At 44.7% G+C, this 18,561-nt stretch overlaps 1 protein-coding gene and 1 pseudogene across 1 annotated transcript; one reads left to right on the top strand and one right to left on the bottom strand.

Annotated features, from left to right (window-relative positions):
- The first annotated feature begins 282 nt into the window (after positions 1-282).
- Positions 283-738, top strand: LOC147432911 (uncharacterized). Its single transcript, XM_086492661.1, has one exon. It carries the CDS (start codon positions 387-389, stop codon positions 627-629), a length of 243 nt encoding a protein of 80 aa, XP_086348787.1. The 5' UTR covers positions 283-386; the 3' UTR covers positions 630-738.
- A 1,984-nt stretch (positions 739-2,722) lies between these two features.
- On the bottom strand, positions 2,723-5,758 carry LOC147432910 (pentatricopeptide repeat-containing protein At4g18520, chloroplastic-like; annotated as a pseudogene).
- Between the last annotated feature and the right edge of the window lie 12,803 nt (positions 5,759-18,561).

Here is an 18,561-nt window from a genome sequence, read left to right as displayed (position 1 = left end):
TGGTGCACTTCGGAATGCACAAAAGTGCTTGATATCGTTTGGGTACATCGATTACGGGATACGCACAACATGGGTTGGCAAGTTCTTGTAATTTTTTGGGATGATCAATATAAGTCGCTCACAATTGTGAGTTTTGCTATAAAAAAAAAAAAACATGGGTTGGCAATGAATAATGTGACTACCCGTAAGGTATATGGGGTGAAACGAAGGGAAGATATGGCGCACAGGCAGCGAGAGATAGGGAAGAGCTTAATCGAGAGGATTAAGCCCCGCTCTCGCTCGAAAATATAATCAAGCTTCCATAGCCCTTTATCTCTCTCTCACCCTCGGAAGGACCCTTGCTCTCGCTCGGCATTAAAATAGGATTACGGAGAGAAGGTGCATCAATGAAGGCAGGAGCAGAGGAAAGCATCAAGGATCATGAAGGTCTAGGGAATGGTCCTCCCTGTAATACTGCGACCGCATGGAGGCGGGGAGCCAATGGCGGGAGCAGTACTGCACCGGCCGGCCTTTCACAGTCGGGGGGAGTGAGGCCAACAAAACTGATGGACTTTAGGGGTGACGACAGTGTGGTCTCTATTCGACTCCAGGGGGTTTCGACAAGTCTGCAAACAAATTATGAGCGTTGAGTTGGCAGCAATTCCTGCTGCTGTGGATGTTGGTGTATTTGCCTCCCGCTCCGTCGCCTGCAAGCTAGATTATGGTGTAGAAAGTTGAGCAGATAAACGGTGCTGATCGCCTGCCCCGCGACCCCTGACTTGAAGAAAGGCATAAAGGAGGGTAGGAGCATCAAGGGGTTTTAGGCTCTAGAAGGACTCTCGAATCGCAAAAGAAGCCGTCATGGACTTGATTGGGTAAAGCCTCAAACATAAAAGATGTCGTAATTCTTGCAAGTTCGGTGTTTGGATTTTGAGAGAACATGGATTATATAGAGTCCAATCGCGTGCATTTTTGAGAAAGACTCTTGACACATGGGCTCAGCTATGGAATAAAGTTTTTGCGAGTCGAGATGACACTACGCACGAATACTCTTAGAGCCTCCCAACTTTGGACGATGTCAATGACATAGAGGAGTAGATGGGTAAAAGTATAAAATGGTTTAGAGGTAAAGGTAGAGAATGAATATAACACGAAAGAACCTTTGGGTTGTAAAAATGTTGCCATGTGTTTATAGAACGAATCTCTCTCTCTCATTGTTTCTAATGTGTCACACCAAGACCTTTGTAGAAGAAGATAGCATAAACCAGGTGGTTGCTTGGGTTTACATGTCCTACTCTGTTTACATTATGACTTCTGTGCACATGGGTGCACTCCTTTGCTTATAGATGCTCAAAAAAAGCAAGCATGTGTCCAGGTCAAGAAGAAAGGCAATTGAGTTATCCCCTCGCTCATACCAGGATGAAAAATTGGCCTATGTTGTCTCTCTGTGGACTGGCAGGAGAGAGACGGACCATCGAAGGTCTCAATTACCATTGAAGGTCCCTCTAATTGAGAGACATCTGTGCTAACTACTCTTTCCTACTACGATGAGAAACCGCCTTCTTTGGTCTCTACGATCTCCTCCTCCTTGACGGATTATTTGTGGTTGTCTCCGCCTAGCCACCTCTACAGCAACTGGTTAGCTCTCTGCCACAATGATACTGATGCTGACTCTGACTCCTGCCCTGTGTTGCCTGCTTGCTCCCTGTTGCCAAACCTCCCTCTTCAATGCCTTGGGAAATTCTTCACTATGTCATCTTCGACACTGATTAGGCCTGCCAATGACCCCAAACCCTTTGTAACTCCCAAGTGGTAGCAATGGAAACAAGGGACTTGTAAAGAGAGTCATACTGCCAGGGAAGCTTGGCCAAAAATCAAGTAGCCATGTCCTCCGTAGTGATCACCTTGCCACAAACAGAAAGCTCATCTCAAAGCTCCAGCATGCGACAAATAAGAGAATGAAGTGAAGGGAATTGCAACTACTGTAGATCCGGCAGTACCAATCACCTTCCTGTTTTTGCATGAGAAGCACTCGGTTGTGGCCTGCAACCTATGAGCTTTATGCATTCCAACTCATGCTGTTGCAACGTGCAGTATTTTCGGCTGTGTTGACACAAGATCATCTACAGGTAACACGCCCAGTCGTTGGAGCAGCATGTGTGCAAGAAGGATTTTCAGTTAGCAAGCATTCAATGAGGACATGTCTGAACGTCTCCGCCTTCCGGATGTATTGCCCTGGTATATACAACCAAGAAGCTGTCGTCGCACACATGCATCAATCATCAAATCAACCACACAGGCAGCACTTTCCTCACTCATAGCTCATGCTTGCCGAATGGCATAGATAAGACTGCAGCAACAGGGAAACTGTTCCATATGTGCATAAGAATGCACCCGAGAGAGAGAGAGAGAGAGAGAGAGAGAGAGAGAGAGAGAGAGAGACTCAAGGAGTCTAGATATGGCAAACGTCTTGTGCGAGCTACTTCTCTTCATTTCTTTTTTCTCCACAATCTAACCTCTCCTCATCTCGAAACATTCCAAAATTCTGCTTTTTGCTTTGCCAAGCACTGTCAACAACTCCCAACTGAGAATCTCATCATGAAAAAAAATTTGCCCTGTCAGCCTCTGTAAAGCATAGCCTCCAAGACCAAACCTTTTGACGTAATGCCACATCCCTTCAAGATGTAACCATAGCCTTCAAGACCAAAGCATAAGTGATTTCATTGTTTAGCATCCTGTGTAATTCCACATTCCTTCAAGATGTATTCATTGCCTTCAAGACCAAAGCATAGGTGATTTCATCTGGAGAGATGCCCTCACTTCGCATCCGATGAAAACAGCCCAGAGCTTTCTGGCCCTGTCCCTGATCCGCATATCCTGCAATCAGTGCACTCCAAGAGACCACATTTCGGACAGGCAGCCCCTCAAGCACTTTTTCTGCTTTCTGAAGTACACCACATTTAGCATACATGTCAACCAAGGCAGTGCCAAGCTCCACGTTTTGTTTCAACAGCCCCTGACTAACGATATTATCATGAATTCTTTTCCCCATATCCACATCTTGCGTAGTACCACACGCCTTCAAGATGCAAGCATATGTGATTGCATTTGGAGAGATGCCCTCTCTTTGCATCTGCTGAAAACACACCAGAGCTTCCTGGCCCTGCCCCTGTTCCACATATCCTGCAATCAGTGCACTCCAAGAGACCACATTCCGAACAGCAGCTCCTCAAGCACTCTTTGTGCTTTCTGAAGTACACCACATTTGGCATACATGTCGACCAAGGCAGTGCCAAGCTCAATGTTGTTTTTCAACAGCCCCTGACTAACCATATCATCATGAATTCTTTTGCCAATGTCAGCGTCTTGCATGGTGCCACATGCCTTCAAGATGCAAATGTAGGTAATTGCATTTGGAGAGATGCCCTCCCTTTGCATCTGCTGAAAACAGCCCAGAGCTTCTTGGCCCCGCCCCTGTTGGGCATATCCCGCAATTAGTGCGGTCCAACATACAACATTCCGGACAGGCAGCTCCTCAAGCACTTTTTGTGCTTTCTGAAGTTCACAACATTTGGCATACATGTCGACCAAGGCATTGCCAAGAACAACGCTTTTTCCCAACAGACCCTGACTGATAATATCATCGTGGATACTTTTGCCCATATCAGCATCTTGTGTAATGCCACATGCCTTCAAGATGCAAGTGTAGGTGATTGCATCTGGAGAGACGCCCTCCCTTCGCATCTGCTGAAAACAGGCCAGAGCTTCTTGGCCCTGCCCCTGTTGGGCATATCCCGCAATCAGGGCACTCCAAGAAATGACATTCCGGACAGGCAGCTCTTCAAGCACTTTTTGTGCTTTCTGAAGTACACCACAGTTAGCATACATGTCAACCAATACAGTGCCAAGCTCAACGTTTTTTTCCAACAGCCCCTGACTAACAATATCATCGTGAATTATTTTGCCCATAACAGCATCTTGCATAGTGCCACATGCCTTCAAGATGCAAGCATAGGTGATTGCATCTGGAGACACATCCTCACTTCTCATCCGCTGAAAACAGCCCAGAGCTTCCTGACCCAGCCCGTGTTGGGCATATCCCGCAATTAGTGTGTTCCAAGACTCGACATTCCGGAGAGAAAGCTTCTCAAGCACTTCTTGTGCTTTATGAGGTAAACCACATTTGGCATACATGTTGACCAAGGCAGTGCCAAGCACGACATTGTTTTTCAAGAACCCCTGACTAACAATATCATCATGAATTATTTTACCCATATCAGCATCTTGCATAGTGCCACATGCCTTCAGGATGCAAGTGTAGGTGACTGCATCTGGAGAGATACCCTCGCTTCTCATCAGCTGAAAACACCCCAAAGCTTCCTGGCCTTGCCCCTGTTGGACATATCCTGCAATCAATGCACTCCAACAGACAACATTCCGGACAGCAAGCTCTTCAAGCACTTTTTGTGCTTTCTGAAGTACACCACATTTGACATACATGTCAACCAAGGCAGTACCAAGCATAACATTTTCTTGCAACAGCCCGCAACTGACAATATCATCGTGAATTCTTTTGCCCATATCAGCGTCTTGTTTAGTGCCACATGCCTTCAAGATGTAAATGTAGGTGATCGCATCTGGAGAGACACCCTCTCTTTGCATCTGCTGAAAACAGTCCAGAGCTTCCTGGCTCTGCCCCTGCTGGGCATATCCTGCAATCAATGCACTCCAAGAGACAACATTCCGCACAGGAAGTTCCTCAAGTACTTTTTGTGCCTTTTGAAGTACACCACATTTGGCATACATGTCGACCAAGGCATTGCCCAGCACAACGTTTCTTGTCAACAACCCCTGACGTACAATATCATCATGAATTTTTTGGCCCATATCTACATCTTGCGTAGTGCCACATGCCTTCAAGATGCAAGCGTAGGTGATTGCATCTGGAGAAATGCCCTCCCTTCGCATCTGTTGAAAACAGCTCAGAGCTTCTTGGCCCTTCCCATGTTGGGCATATCCCGCAATCAATGCATTCCAAGAGACGACATCCCGGACAGGAAGCTTTTCAAGCAGTTTTTGTGCTTTATGAAGTACACCACATTTGGCATACATGTCGACCAAAGCAGTGCCAAGCATGACGTTTGCTTTCAACAGCCCCTGACCAACAATGTCATTGTGAATTCTTGTGCCCATATCAACATCTTGTATAATGCCACATGCCTTCAAGATGCAAGTGTAGGTAATTGCATCTGGATAGATGCCCTCTCTTTGCATCTGCTGAAAACAGCCCAGAGCTTCCTGGCCGTGCCCCTGTTGGGCATATCCCGCTATCAATGCACTCCAAGAGACAACATTCCGGATAGGAAGCTCATCAAGGACTTGTTGCGCTCTGACAAGTGCACCGCACTTGACATACATACTGACTAGCATGTTGCCTAAGTATGTGTTCTTTTCAAGTAACCCACTATCCCGAATATCAGCATGTATCCTAGTGCCTTGGTATAAATCCTTCTTCCTAGCACAGTCCTTCAGTGAGGTGACAAAAGAAAGAATCGTTCTCTTTGCCTCCATGTTTGCTCATATTGCTCTGTCTTAGCCCTGCTCTGTTAACATGAACCCAGTGGTGCTGAGAGAGAGAACGAATCGTGCGAGGACAGAGGTTGTCACATTGCCCCTCTCCTCATCGGGTTTTTTTTTGCAAAATCCTCACTTGCACAGTGCAAACAGAAGGTATGAAAGCTTGGTTCACAACGTGTCATCACGTGGTTGGTGTCTGTTTTTCTCTTTTTTTTTTTCCCCCTCGGCGCCATCTAACATGGGGTATTAATGACCCCAAGGCGGCGATAGTTGAAGCGCACGGATCTCAAGGCGAGAGAACTACACAAAAAAAGTCAACGATGGATGTCGATCGGAGATTCGAACCCATCACTTCAGGTGGTGAGTAACCACGTGAGCATGTGTGGCTTGTTGACACCCATACGAACTAACATTACTATATAGTTGGTCGTTATTTACTCCCCCCATGTTTATGTTTACTTTTCATGTCCGTTTTTTCTTTTCTTGTTCTTGATCCTTTTTTCGCATCGACATTTGCGCGCGCGTTTGGTTTTGTGTGTGGAAGCCCGGTGAGCTAACCACACGGGCGTGTTGGCTTGTTGACCCATGCGAACTCCCATTATTATAAAGCTGGTCGTTGTCCCCCACCCCCGGCCCTTGTTTACTTTTCCTACCTTTGTTTACTTTTTTGCATTCAACGTTTGGGCGCGCTTTTGGTTTTGTGCCAGCACTTCTCCATCATTGATCCCATCGCCTTAAATTAATTCAATACCCCGTGTTAGATAGTGCTTTGGGGGGGGGGGGATCAAGTGTGAACCTAGCTCTTTGGTTATGAAGTCCTATAAGTAGGACTTGAGTTTCATTTGTGAGACATCTTGTGTGATCACCTGTTAGACAAGGGGAACTAGAACCTATGAGTCCACCACCCAACCACCACTATATAGCATAGCCCTTGGCCCTTTGCCATAGTTGGACTCCCTTTCCACACTGCGTAGCCCGGCCTTGCTTTTGTCTAGTCCGGCCTTGCCGGTGTCCTGACATTACTCCCCCCTTAAGAAGAGTTTTCGTCCTCGAAAACAAAAGTGGGGAACTTCTTCTTAAGAACACTAATGTTTTCTCAAGTGGCACCTTCCTCAAGTCGGTCTTTCCACTTGATTAAGGTTTGTTGACGTACATGATGACGTGTACGCAACTCATGATAATCGAGAACAGGTTCAGGTTCATGCGGTAAGGTAGGAGGTTCAATGAAATCAACCAAAATCTGTTGGTCAATGACATTGTCGTCCTCATGTAACCGCTTACGTAAACGGCTTACATGAAACACCGGATGAATATGAGAATGTGCAGGTAGCAATAATTTGTAGGCACGATCACCTACTCACTTGAGTATTTTGAAAGACCCACAATATCGGGGAGATAATTTAGGTGTTGGCCCAGTTTTCAGACTTTCTGAATGTTCTGGCACACGTAAAAATACTTCCTCCCCTTCTTCAAAGGTTACTTGCCGACGTTTCTCGTCAACATGCTTCTTATACCGATCTTGTGCTTGTCGGACATTCTGACCAGTGAGTTTCAGCATATCCATGTGGTCTTGGAGAAAATCCTTAACTTGTTGGAGTTTTTTGGTTGTCAACCCCACCGTAACTAGTGACCTAGGTTGAAACCCATACATGAGCATGAAAGGACTAAATCCAGTTGTGGCATGCTTAGCACTATTGTAGGCAAACTCGAGAATAGGTAAGTATTCTTCCCAATCTGACTGTTTTTTGTTGATGTATGCTCTTAGCATATCCTCTAGCACCTGGTTAACTCGTTCAGTCTGACCATCTGTTTCTGGATGATCGGCTGTATTGAGGTTCAGTTGTGTACCCAATCGTTTAAACACAGCTCTCCAAAAGTGACTGTTAAACTTGGGATCACGATCGCTGACAATGTTACTTGGTAAACCATACAATTTGTATAGATTGTCCACAAATAACTTGGCTAGTTCTGGTGTCTTAACCATTGATTTGGTTGGAATAAACTTACATAGTTTAGTCAACCGGTCTACGACCACCCATACCGAGTCATGACCTCGTACAGTGGTTGGTAAACCCACAATAAAGTCCATAGAGATGCTTTCCCTTTTCCATTGATTGGAATCTCCAAAGGATGTAACTAGAGTCCTCCTGCTTTCAGGCGCTCTGCTTTGTTAACTTGACATTTTTGGCAATGCAAGACATAAGCTTGAACAAAGCCATGTATACTTGGCCAGTAAAATTGTTGTCATACGAGAGCATAAGTTTTTCTAATACCTGGGTGCCCTACACTTGGACTATCATGACATTCATAAAGAATTTAGCACCGAATGTCTGTCTCCGTCGGTACACAACCTCTCCCCTTATGGAGTAGATACCCATTGTCGATGGTGAAATGCTTCCATCGCTGTAGTTCATCACTCGATAGAGGAGAACTAGGTGTGGAGGTTAACGTTACACTACCATCATTGGAGTGAGAAGGATCCCTCATTTGAACATGGATCCATACTTTGGAATATGCTTCATCATGCTCGTATTTTCCTTTGAGAAAATTCAAAAAATTCACTACAAAGTTCCGTGAACACGAGAGAATTGATCTCCGGCATACGACTTAGAGCATCAGCCACCACGTTGTATCGACCTTTACGATACCTTAGCTTGGCGTCATATTCCTGAAGAATCTCCGTCCACCTGGCTTTCCGACCCTTCAAATCCGTTTTTTGTGTAAACCATTTGATGCTTTCATGGTCAAACACAATCTCAAACTGAGCACCATACAGATAATGCCGCCATGTTTTTAAGGCAGACACTATTGCATAGAGTTCGCGCTCATAAGCAGAGTAGCTCTGCTGAGCTACATCAAGCTTCTTGCTTTCAAATGCAATTGGCCGTCTGTCTTGTAACAGGATTGCTCCAATAGCACGGTCACTGGCATCCATTTCCAAAACGAATGGTTTCAAAGGATCTACAATAGCCAGTATGGGAGTTGTAGCTAATGCATCCTTGAGCGTATCAAAACTGTGTTGTTGAGCGGATCCCCACTGAAAAGCTTTGCCTTTGCCTTTTAGTTGATATGTCATGGGAACAACAACATTAGCATAGTTTTTAACGAACCTTCGGTAAAAACATGCAAATCCCAAAAAATCTATAACTCTTTCATATTTTTAGGACAAGACCATTTTCGGATGGTATCCACTTTGGATTGATCCATATATAACCCATTAGCTGTAATAACATGCCCTAAATAGTAAATTTCATCTTGTAGAAAATCACACTTAGATTCCTTGGCATATAATTTGTTTGTTCGTAACAACCCAAACACCTGCCTGAGATGTTGTAGGTGTTCTTCTTCAGAAGCACTGTAGACTAGAATGTCATCAAGGAAAACAATGACAAATTTGACCAAGTATGCTTCAAGACACTATCCATAAGTGTCATGAATGTTGCAGCGCATTGGTTAACCCAAAGGGAATCACCAAGAACTCGTAGTGTCCAAACCGTGTTCAGAATACAGTTTTGGGTATATCAACAAGTCGAATACGGACTTGGTGATATCCTAACCGCAAGTCTATTTTCGTAAAAATGTGAGCATGAGTGAGTTTATCAAACAACTCATCTACTCGGGGAAATGGATATTTGTTCTTAACCGTAACCGCATTTAAGCCATGGTAGTCTATGCACATGCGCATACTGCCGTCTTTTTTCTTCACTAATAGGATAGGATAGGCCCATGTTGAAGAACTGAGTTGTATATATCCTCTGCTAAGGTAGTCAGCAAGCTGATGTTCCACCTCAGCAGCTTCAGAATAACTCATACGGCAAGGCAATTTACAGATAGGTTTACAGCCTGCAGCCACGTCTATGCTATGTTACACCGATCGTGTCGGTGGTAATCCTAGTGGCAAATCATTAGGAAAAACATCTTGAAATTCATTTAATAATTTTTGTAACTCACTAGCAATGTTTGCTTGTTTAGAAATAGTCATTGGTGGAATAGATGAGAGAGAAGCATACGGCATTGAGGAATGTTCAACAGATTCAATGTTAGAAAGAAAATGAGACAGTGAGTAACACAAGAAAAATTGATCTATTTCATTATCAGAAATGAGCTGCATAAGATCAGCGGTACAAATCAACGGTGATGGTATATCCTTCTCTCTTAACAACAACACATGTGTGCCATGGGATTCAAACATCAAGTTGTTGTGCTCATAGCTACGCTTCAGTGATGGTCCTAGGCTATGCAACCACTCCCTACCAAGAACCACATCTACCCTTTCCATGTTCATAACCTGAAAATCCAAGCATGTGGAGTAACCTTGTACTTCCAACGGAACAACTCGGCATTGAGTATCCCAGATTTCGGTATCATGTCCATTCATCATTGCTACCTTGTAGCGGTGGGTACTCGGAGTTGGAGGCAATTTGAGTTTTTCACCAATCCATAATTGATGAAGTTGTGAGTAGGACCGTCATCTACCAAGATGCGCACCTTGTGGCCTTGCAGAGATCCGTGCATACGTACTAACTCACGTGGTCCAAAGGTTTGTTGCCACATGGAAGCTGTGAGACAGCATTCATGTACCACCTCTGTGTGTGTTACTTCCACTGTAGAGAAGCGTGAGGAAGACTCAAGAGGTAGCAGTTGCACCGTGTGCACTGCTTTCTCCTTGCCATGAGGAGCAGATTTCCTCTTGGGACAATCCTTTTTGCCATGACCGCTTCCTAAACATTGAAAACATAATTTTTTTTTTCTTAGCGTTATCAAAGTCCTCAGGAGAGAGAGGACCCTTGGACCCCTTGGGTTTTTTAGATGCATTTGAATTGGCAACTATAAATTCACTTTTATTGTGTCCATATTGAGTGCATGTATTACCATGTGTATTAGCAGGCACATGACTATTATGTGCTTTCTTTTCATTTGGATCATCATGAATATGTGCTTTCACTATGGCTTCCTCAAGTGCCATTTAGGGTCTTGGGTCTTGACGTACTTCTTAAGCTCTTCTCGTGTTAGACCTCGTATAAACCGCCGTACTTGTTGAAAGTTATCTAAGCCTTCCAATTTGAGAATAACATCCCGATAGTGAGAGATATATTCAAGCAATGATGGGTATTGACACATGGAACATGTGTCCCAAGCTGTCCAATTCCGATCTGCCTCATTTGTAGGCAAAAATTCTTTGCTAAACATAGCTTCAAAAGCTACCCAACTCTGTGGTATGATGTTCTTCTCCTTGAGAGACATCCACCATTTGTAGGCCTTGCCTTCCAGAGTTAAGCTCGTTTGCAGAGCTCTGACTGCGTCCAGAGTACGCCGTAAGGCATGAATTCCATCCCACTTGCTGAGAAAGATATTCACTGCATCCTTATTGCGGTCTCGGTCTCCTCCCTTAAAAATCGGTGGTTTGGTGTTTTCAACAATTCATCCACCTCTTTTGCAGTGAGAGTATGCAACGTATCAGCATTTGGGCCTTGCCTTAGATTAGAAGGGCCTTGCCCTTGTGTAGCAACGTGCTCATGCATGTGCGGGTCAGCAGAACCCTTGGACTGATGTTGCATTAATTGAATCACTAATGTGGATAGTTTAGTAACATTTGCATTTAAATCTTTGAAATTTTCATCCATGACTGTCATGCGTGTCTGAAGTGCATGAAATTCTTGAATATCGAGCAATTCGTAAGTGTCGTCACCTGCCGTAGCGTCGTGGGTACTCTCCTTGAGAGGGTCCGACCGTGGGCCATCATGGGCAGGATCAGGCGTACTTTGCTCAAAATCAAATGTCATATTGATATTCGACCCATGGCGACACAGTGCGGTGCAAGGAATAGTCAGAAAAAATACCTAAGATTGAGAGCACTTGCAAAGTGTAATTAGCCTTGCTAATTCCGTCAAAATTGATAGTATCCGGTGGAAATCGATTCAAATTGTCCGCCGTATAGGGAATTCCGCAATTCCTTGGTAGCCGAATCAATTATACTTGCAATTGTAATTGACTTTTAAGGTAATTGTACTTTGAACTCCCGTCGGAATGCTTTTCTTAAATCTCTTAGTTTTGCCGGTAATACGTAGAGAATTGGGTACTCGAAGTTTGTGCCGGTCGTGTCGAGATGCTGCACCTTGTCGGACCTAGCCGAATCCGCACACGAGGGAGGGGGTGGGGTACCCCACTATGGGTACCACCCCTTGTTCTTGAAAAAAGGGTGTGGCCATTAACCCCCAAGGGGGTTGGGCGCCCTTGTAATGTGAAAAAATGAACACGCAGCGGTTATGGCCGCTTACAGTAGTGTGCGAGCAAGGAAGGGGGCCATGGCGGCCACTGTATTGAGAGAGGGGCTTCGGCCGTGAAATGCTCCCCCGATCGGCGCGAAGCCGTAGAGCTCGCAAGGGATGAATTTTGTGCAAGTCCGCCTCGACGGCTCCTCCTTGCAAGGGGGGTTGCCCATGGAATTATTGCTTGTCGTCCTCCTCACAGGAGAGGTGTTCCACGGTTTGGTGACCCCGACATGCAACTTGCTCATGCAAGTTTGTGTGGATCCCCTCCTCCACAGCTGTGCCTTTCCCAAAAAAGACCAAGATCTTGATACCAATGTTAGATAAGGGGAACTAGAACCTAGGAGTCCACCACCCAACCACCCACTATAGCATAGCCCCTGGCCCTTTGCCCTAGTTGGACTCCCTTTCCACACTGCCTAGCCCGGCCTTGCCCTTGTGTAGTCCGGCCTTGCCAGTGTCCTGACATCACCACACTTGGACTCTTGGCCCTTGCCAGCTTTTCCCACACCCCCATGTTTGTGTAGGCTTGGTGGTATGGGACACCGGTCCTTGTGGTAGAGGCTTATTCACTTGGCTGCAGGCTCACAGTCTCGGGGGTGACCCTGTATTGACTCTATGGTTGGGAGCTAAGCCTGATGTCCACTCACTACGTGTGTCTAGGTTTGAGTTGGCTTGTGTCATGTCATGTGTGCAACATGGATTCGATAAGGGAATAACATTGGTATCAAAGCCACTTCTTGCGTGTATACACAGCATGGCGATGTGCACAAATTCACTAGAGCTCATGGGGCCATGATGGCCCAGTGTGTCAGGCTCTCCCAACTCTCGTTTAGGATGGTATGGAACACTACTAGCAAGAGAGGAGGGTAAGAGGGCACATGCAAGCCAGTGGTGGGAATTTGGTGAGTTCTTTTTCACGGATTCTCGTGTGTGGAATGTTGATTTGCCAGTGGTAGTCACATGGATGCTTGGTTTGTCTTTGTTTCGCCTCTTTGTTGCCATTTATTGCATAAGAGTGTCCTCAAGAGCTGCCACTCTAAGGGCATGGTAGCCCCTCCGTATGCAATTGTGAGGGGTATTGATGATTGATTGAGGCTCTCCCAACTCTCGTATAGGATGCTATGGGACATTACTAGTGAGAGAGGAGGGCAAGAGGGCATATGCAAGCCGGTGGTGGGAATTTGGTGAGTTCTTTTTCATGGATTCTTGTGTGTGGAATGTTGATTTTCCCATCATGACAGGCTCTCACAACTCTCATATAGGGTGGTATGGGACACTACTAGCGAGAGAGGAGGGCAAGAAGGCACATGCAAGCCGGTGGTGGGAATCTGGTGAGTTCTTTTCCACGGATTCTCATGTGTGGAATGTTTGATTTGCCAGTGGCCGTCACATGGATGCTTGGTTTGTCTTTGTTTCGCCTCTTTGTTGCCATTTATTGCATAAGAGTGTCCTCGAGAGCTGCCACTCTAAGGGCATGGCAGCCCCGTATGCAATGGTGAGAGGTATTGATTGATTGAGGTATGTTTTTGCAGAGATGGAGGAGATAAGGATTTTGTCTTAGTCTTATGTTTAGTATATGGTGGTGCATGGACTTGCTTGGTATCATCATTTACATGTACTTGATGCACAATGTCGACAACAGTAGCTTCACTCTCACTCATGCAGATTAAGTGGCCTTTGTTGTTGTTGAGGTGTAAAGAGGCGGTTTGAGTGGTCGGTATCAAACGACACAAGGGCACCTACACACGAGTAGTTGTGCAACCACACTAATGGGGCGGCGCAAGAGCGTTGCACGAGACCTACAAGTGTTGGTAGCTAGTGTTGATCGCAGTTGCGTGCACCTGGATGCTGCATTGGCACTGTGTAAGTGCAGCTGCGCACACACACATTGTTGAACAACAACGCATAGGGGTCAGCAAGTGCATGAACAATGGCGCAACCTGAGGGCGGTGGCCTAAGGGAGACAAGCAAGGGTGGTGTCCTAAGGGGCGGCAAGCAAGGGTAGCCCGTGAAGTCGGCTAGGCAACGTGCAAAGTCGTCACGCGAAGTCGGCATTCAAGAGTCGGCAAACCCAAGTCCTCCAATTTTTTTCCAAGCTACTCAGTTGATTTTGGATTTCTTTTGAGGACTCAACTTAACCGCCCAAACCATGTTTTTTTTAGTTAAGTGTCAAAAATGGCCACTCTTACCTTTGGGTTGCACCTCAAGGCAACTAGCCTACCCTATCCCTCTATATCAATCGCGTCGGTGGGTGGAAAGTGACATTTGTGTCACCACAAGCTCTCTCTCTCTCTCTCTCTCTCTCTCTCTCTCTCTCTCTCTCTCTCTCTCTCTCTCTCTCTCTCTCTCTATGTGTGCACCTCTTTTTTTCTCGCCCTATCCTCTACGCTCTCTATATTTCGCTTGCTTGTTTATTGTACTACGTTCTTGGGCGTCTATCACAAGTGAACTCTTATTACATACTTCCGTATTCTTCTACATATCTACACTCCATGGAATCACATGATGCTTCTCCACATGAGAATGACGCCGATAGCATGCTTCAACTTATGGAGGAGACACCTTTTTCTTCTCCCGATTCCACACACACCCATGGGCTTCGTCTAGAGAGTTCTTCTTTTCTTCCATTTACCTCCAACACGTCACTCGTCTCCCGATTCTAAATACCCCCATGGGATTTCTTCTTTTTTGCCATCTATCTCCGACACGTCACTCATCGCTAATTTGCAGCAGAAACTAGCAAAGGTGCAGAGGCAATGTGTTCTCCTGCCACCATTGGTACCTTGCATCTTCAGCTCTATCCGAACCTCTTCACAAAGAGATTGCTATAGACTCGTGGTTGGGGCAATGGACCACCTTCTTTGATATGCATCATTTCATTGATGCCCAACATCTTGGGCAAACTTTGTTCAGGGGAAGGCCTACTCTTGGTGGACTGTGTTATGACCGCAACCCATAACTTGGGGCAGAGTTTCAACCGGTCTTTTGCGCTCGCGTTGTGCAGGTCGATAGAATCGAGGGCTTCAAGAAGTTTTTACACTACGAATTGGGAAAGCAAACTTTGGACGCTTACTTACAGACCTACATCGATCATTGTGCAGATATACCTATTTGAATTGCCGGCAACATATCAAAACAAGGTTTTACACAACTCGATCACATCTATTGAGAACATCCATAAGTTCGCCAAGAATTAACGTCAAAATTGAAGCGCTCGAACTCTTTGGTAGTCACAAGTCAGTCATCAAACCCTCCATGAAAAAAATCAAAGAATGACGGTAAATCAAAAGCAACTCGTGTGGAAGACCAAAAGAAGAATCGATATTTCAACCGCCACCATACCGGCCACTTTCGCAGTGATAAGGCCTGTCTCAAGCAAAATAAGATGACTGTGAGTGCACGAATGCGGTGCATGTGCGGATAGTGAGAAGGGGAGAGAGAGAGAGAGAGAGAGAGAGAGAGAGAGAGGAGAGAGAGGAGAGAGAGAGAAGAGAGAGAGAGAGAGAGAGAAGAGAGAGAGAGAGAGAGAGAGGAGAGAGAGAGAGAGAGAGAGAACAGAGGATGTGGGTGCAGCAGCTCAACACTATGTGTGTGAGAGAGCCCCTTATTCTTCTACTAGTAAAGAATAAGGTGTGTACAAGTAATGGGCGGTCGGATATCTCTGACGTGTCTGACAGAGGTAAGAGGCACACCGCCTTTACCCCAACAAACTCCAACTTAAAGGTGATGCACTGATAAGTGAGACCTACTAGTTAAACTACTAGTATGTACAAGAAACTAGGTGAGAGACTCTCTCAAACTATGCCCACCGGCTCACTCGGTTGATCTAAACGTAGTCGTATCGACTCTAGTGGTAGGCGAGCGTGCGTACCTATGCTAGAATCTACATGTAAATCTCGCAAACTAATGTGTATGGTCTGTAAAACTCCACTATGCATCATGCTATGTCAGTCATCGCACAACTGACAATCCCTGCTGCAAATTCTCCCACTGCAGCTGCTAGATCGGGCCTCGACACTAACAAGTCGAACATGAGATGCCCTAATGCTGACAAAATCTGTGCAAACCTGACTGTACTCGCCTCCACTGCGCTATCTGCAATCACTTCATAATCAAGACTACCCATCGCATATGAATGTGTCAATACCCACACGGGATAGCTACGTCCCTCTTACTCATAGCCGAAACTGTGCGTCTTGGTACCAAATCATCAGCATCTAACATGATCATATCAAAGAAATCCATATCTGTCATCTCTGTCTGTGTCTCTAGGGTGCAGACCTACTCTACCTCTGCTTGCACAAAATCTGACAATACCTGTTGTGTCTCACTAGAGCACTACCGCTCTATCTCTACCTCTACAAAGTCTATTGGCACATCCTACACAGTTAAATGATTTGTCTCGTGAGCATGGTGGAGCTCACGTACGAAAGAGACACGTCTCGTCTCTCGCTCAAAGCATGCCAACAACAAAAATTGAGACTACACTATCTCGAACCTCAAACACATGCGTAGGATATACCAGGCAGCTGCGGGCTCCTCTGGAAATCACTAATGAACCGCAATGCATCTGGAAAGATTGCTATTTAAACAGGGAGATACTGTAACTATCGATGGAGATTTCAAGGGACAACAAGCCTCTGTTACTCCCTTGATTGGGAAGTTGAGGCTTCATGTCCAAAGTTACATCGACAAAGAAGACTTTTTCATCTCCCCTCTCCAACATGAGGATGTTATCCTAGGGGTGCCATGGTTCAACCGCATGGATGCCAACATGAAGTTCCCTAAAAGGAGAATCTAATTCACTTACAAGGAAAAGAGCATGTATATAGATGCTAGTGAGTCCGGTTGTACTATATCACTTGTAAATTCACCTGCTTTTGATAAGTCAACAAAAAGCTCAGTTTCTGCGTACATGATTTTTGTCAAAGAGTCTCTAAATGACGCTAATGTTTTATCAAATGAAGATGGTAGGAATCAAGAAAAGTTTTATTTCTCTAATTTTCTAAATGAACTCCAAGATGTTTTTATCAATGATATCCCTATGGACTTACCTCCAAAATGAGGGGATGATAACCATCAAATTGAGCTCCTACTAGGAAGCTCACCGCCTAACAAGCCTCCTTATCAAATTTCCCAAGCTCAACAAGAGGATATCATGAGGCAAGTACAAGAATTGGTAGACAAAGGGATAGTGAGACCTAGCTCCTCTCCCTTTTATTCTCCAATCTTTTTAGTGCAAAAGAAAGATGGTACATACCACATGTGGGTGGACTATCGAGTGCTAAACCATATCACTCTATCAAAAAAAAAATCCCATCCCGTGGGTCAAAGGTCTGTTTGATAAGATCCAAGGTTTGACCTACTTTAATAGGATTGACCTTAAAAGTGGCTATCATCAAATAAGGATAGTGAATGAAGATATTGTAAAGATTGTGTTTCGTACAATGTTTGGTATGAATATCTAGTCATGCCTTTTGGCTTGACTAATGCACTGGCCACATTCAATTTTTTGATGGAGAAAATATTTAGACCCTACCACAAGCTCACTAGAGTGCTCTTTGATGATATCATCATCTACTCCAAGTACTTGGAGGAGCACAAGCAACATATCCAGTTGATCTTTCAAGCTTTGAGGGAGAACAAACTTTTTATCTATCAAAATAAGAGTGGACTATCAAGCACTAAACCATATCACTATCAAAAACAGATTTCTTGTGCCTCGGGTAGAAGGTCTGTTTGATAAGCTAAAAGGCTCTACCTACTTCAGTAGGATTGACCTTAAAAGTGGATATTATCAAATAAGGATACTGGATGAAGATATCCTAAAGACCATGTTTCACACAATGTTTGGTCTTTATGAATATCTAGTCATGCCTTTTGGCTTGACTAATGCACCGGCCATGTTTGATCGTTTTAATGGAAAAAATCTTAGACCCTACCGCAAATTCACTAGAGTGCCGGAAGTCCTTGGACATCATGATGAGGGTGGAAAGTTTCTTCTATGTATACACATTGTACAATCCATACTTGCTCGTGATGTACCAGATGAAACAATTATTTATGATTGCAAATTCCACCAATAGCACATACCTTTACAGAGACATAAATACCTCTAAGCAGACACATAAAAATGCATATGATCCAAGAAGCAGTTAAACATATTGTTCAATACAACCTACTATCAACAATGTTAGGCACTCCATCATGGCATCAAAGAAACTTGAGATACCTCCCTCATAACAATGGTGTACACATGTGGACTCCCACATTTGTTCTTGACATTCATTGTTGATGAGATTTCCTAGGCCTATATGGCACGAGATTGCTACAATTGAGAAACTTTCTCAAGGCCACAATCCTATTTTTAGGTGGAATGATTGTCCTAATGAGTGTGTGGCCCTCTTCCATCACATCTTGCACACCTTCTTAAATAGATACATCCTAGGTGGAAGCAATATAATGGGTCATGTAGAGCATCACCTAGTATGCCACGAAATACAAAACCAAGGATCATTGCATGCATGCACATGTTATTTTATGGATCTCTAAAGATGACTTCCTCAAGTAACAAATGAGATCATTGTATACATACTAGAAGAATTTCAAGATGGGTTCTCCTCTGAGCTCCAGAACATTGTAACCACAAAATAAATATGCAAGTGCGATGAATCTTGCAAAGTGATGCAAGAAGCAAAAGTGTGTAAATATGGGTTCTCATTTGAACCACACT

The sequence above is a fragment of the Adiantum capillus-veneris genome, chromosome 20 (genome assembly GCF_014529385.1).
Source record: "Adiantum capillus-veneris isolate H3 chromosome 20, ASM1452938v2, whole genome shotgun sequence".
Lineage (NCBI taxonomy): Eukaryota > Viridiplantae > Streptophyta > Polypodiopsida > Polypodiales > Pteridaceae > Adiantum > Adiantum capillus-veneris.
This window is presented reverse-complemented; position numbering and strand designations above follow the sequence as displayed.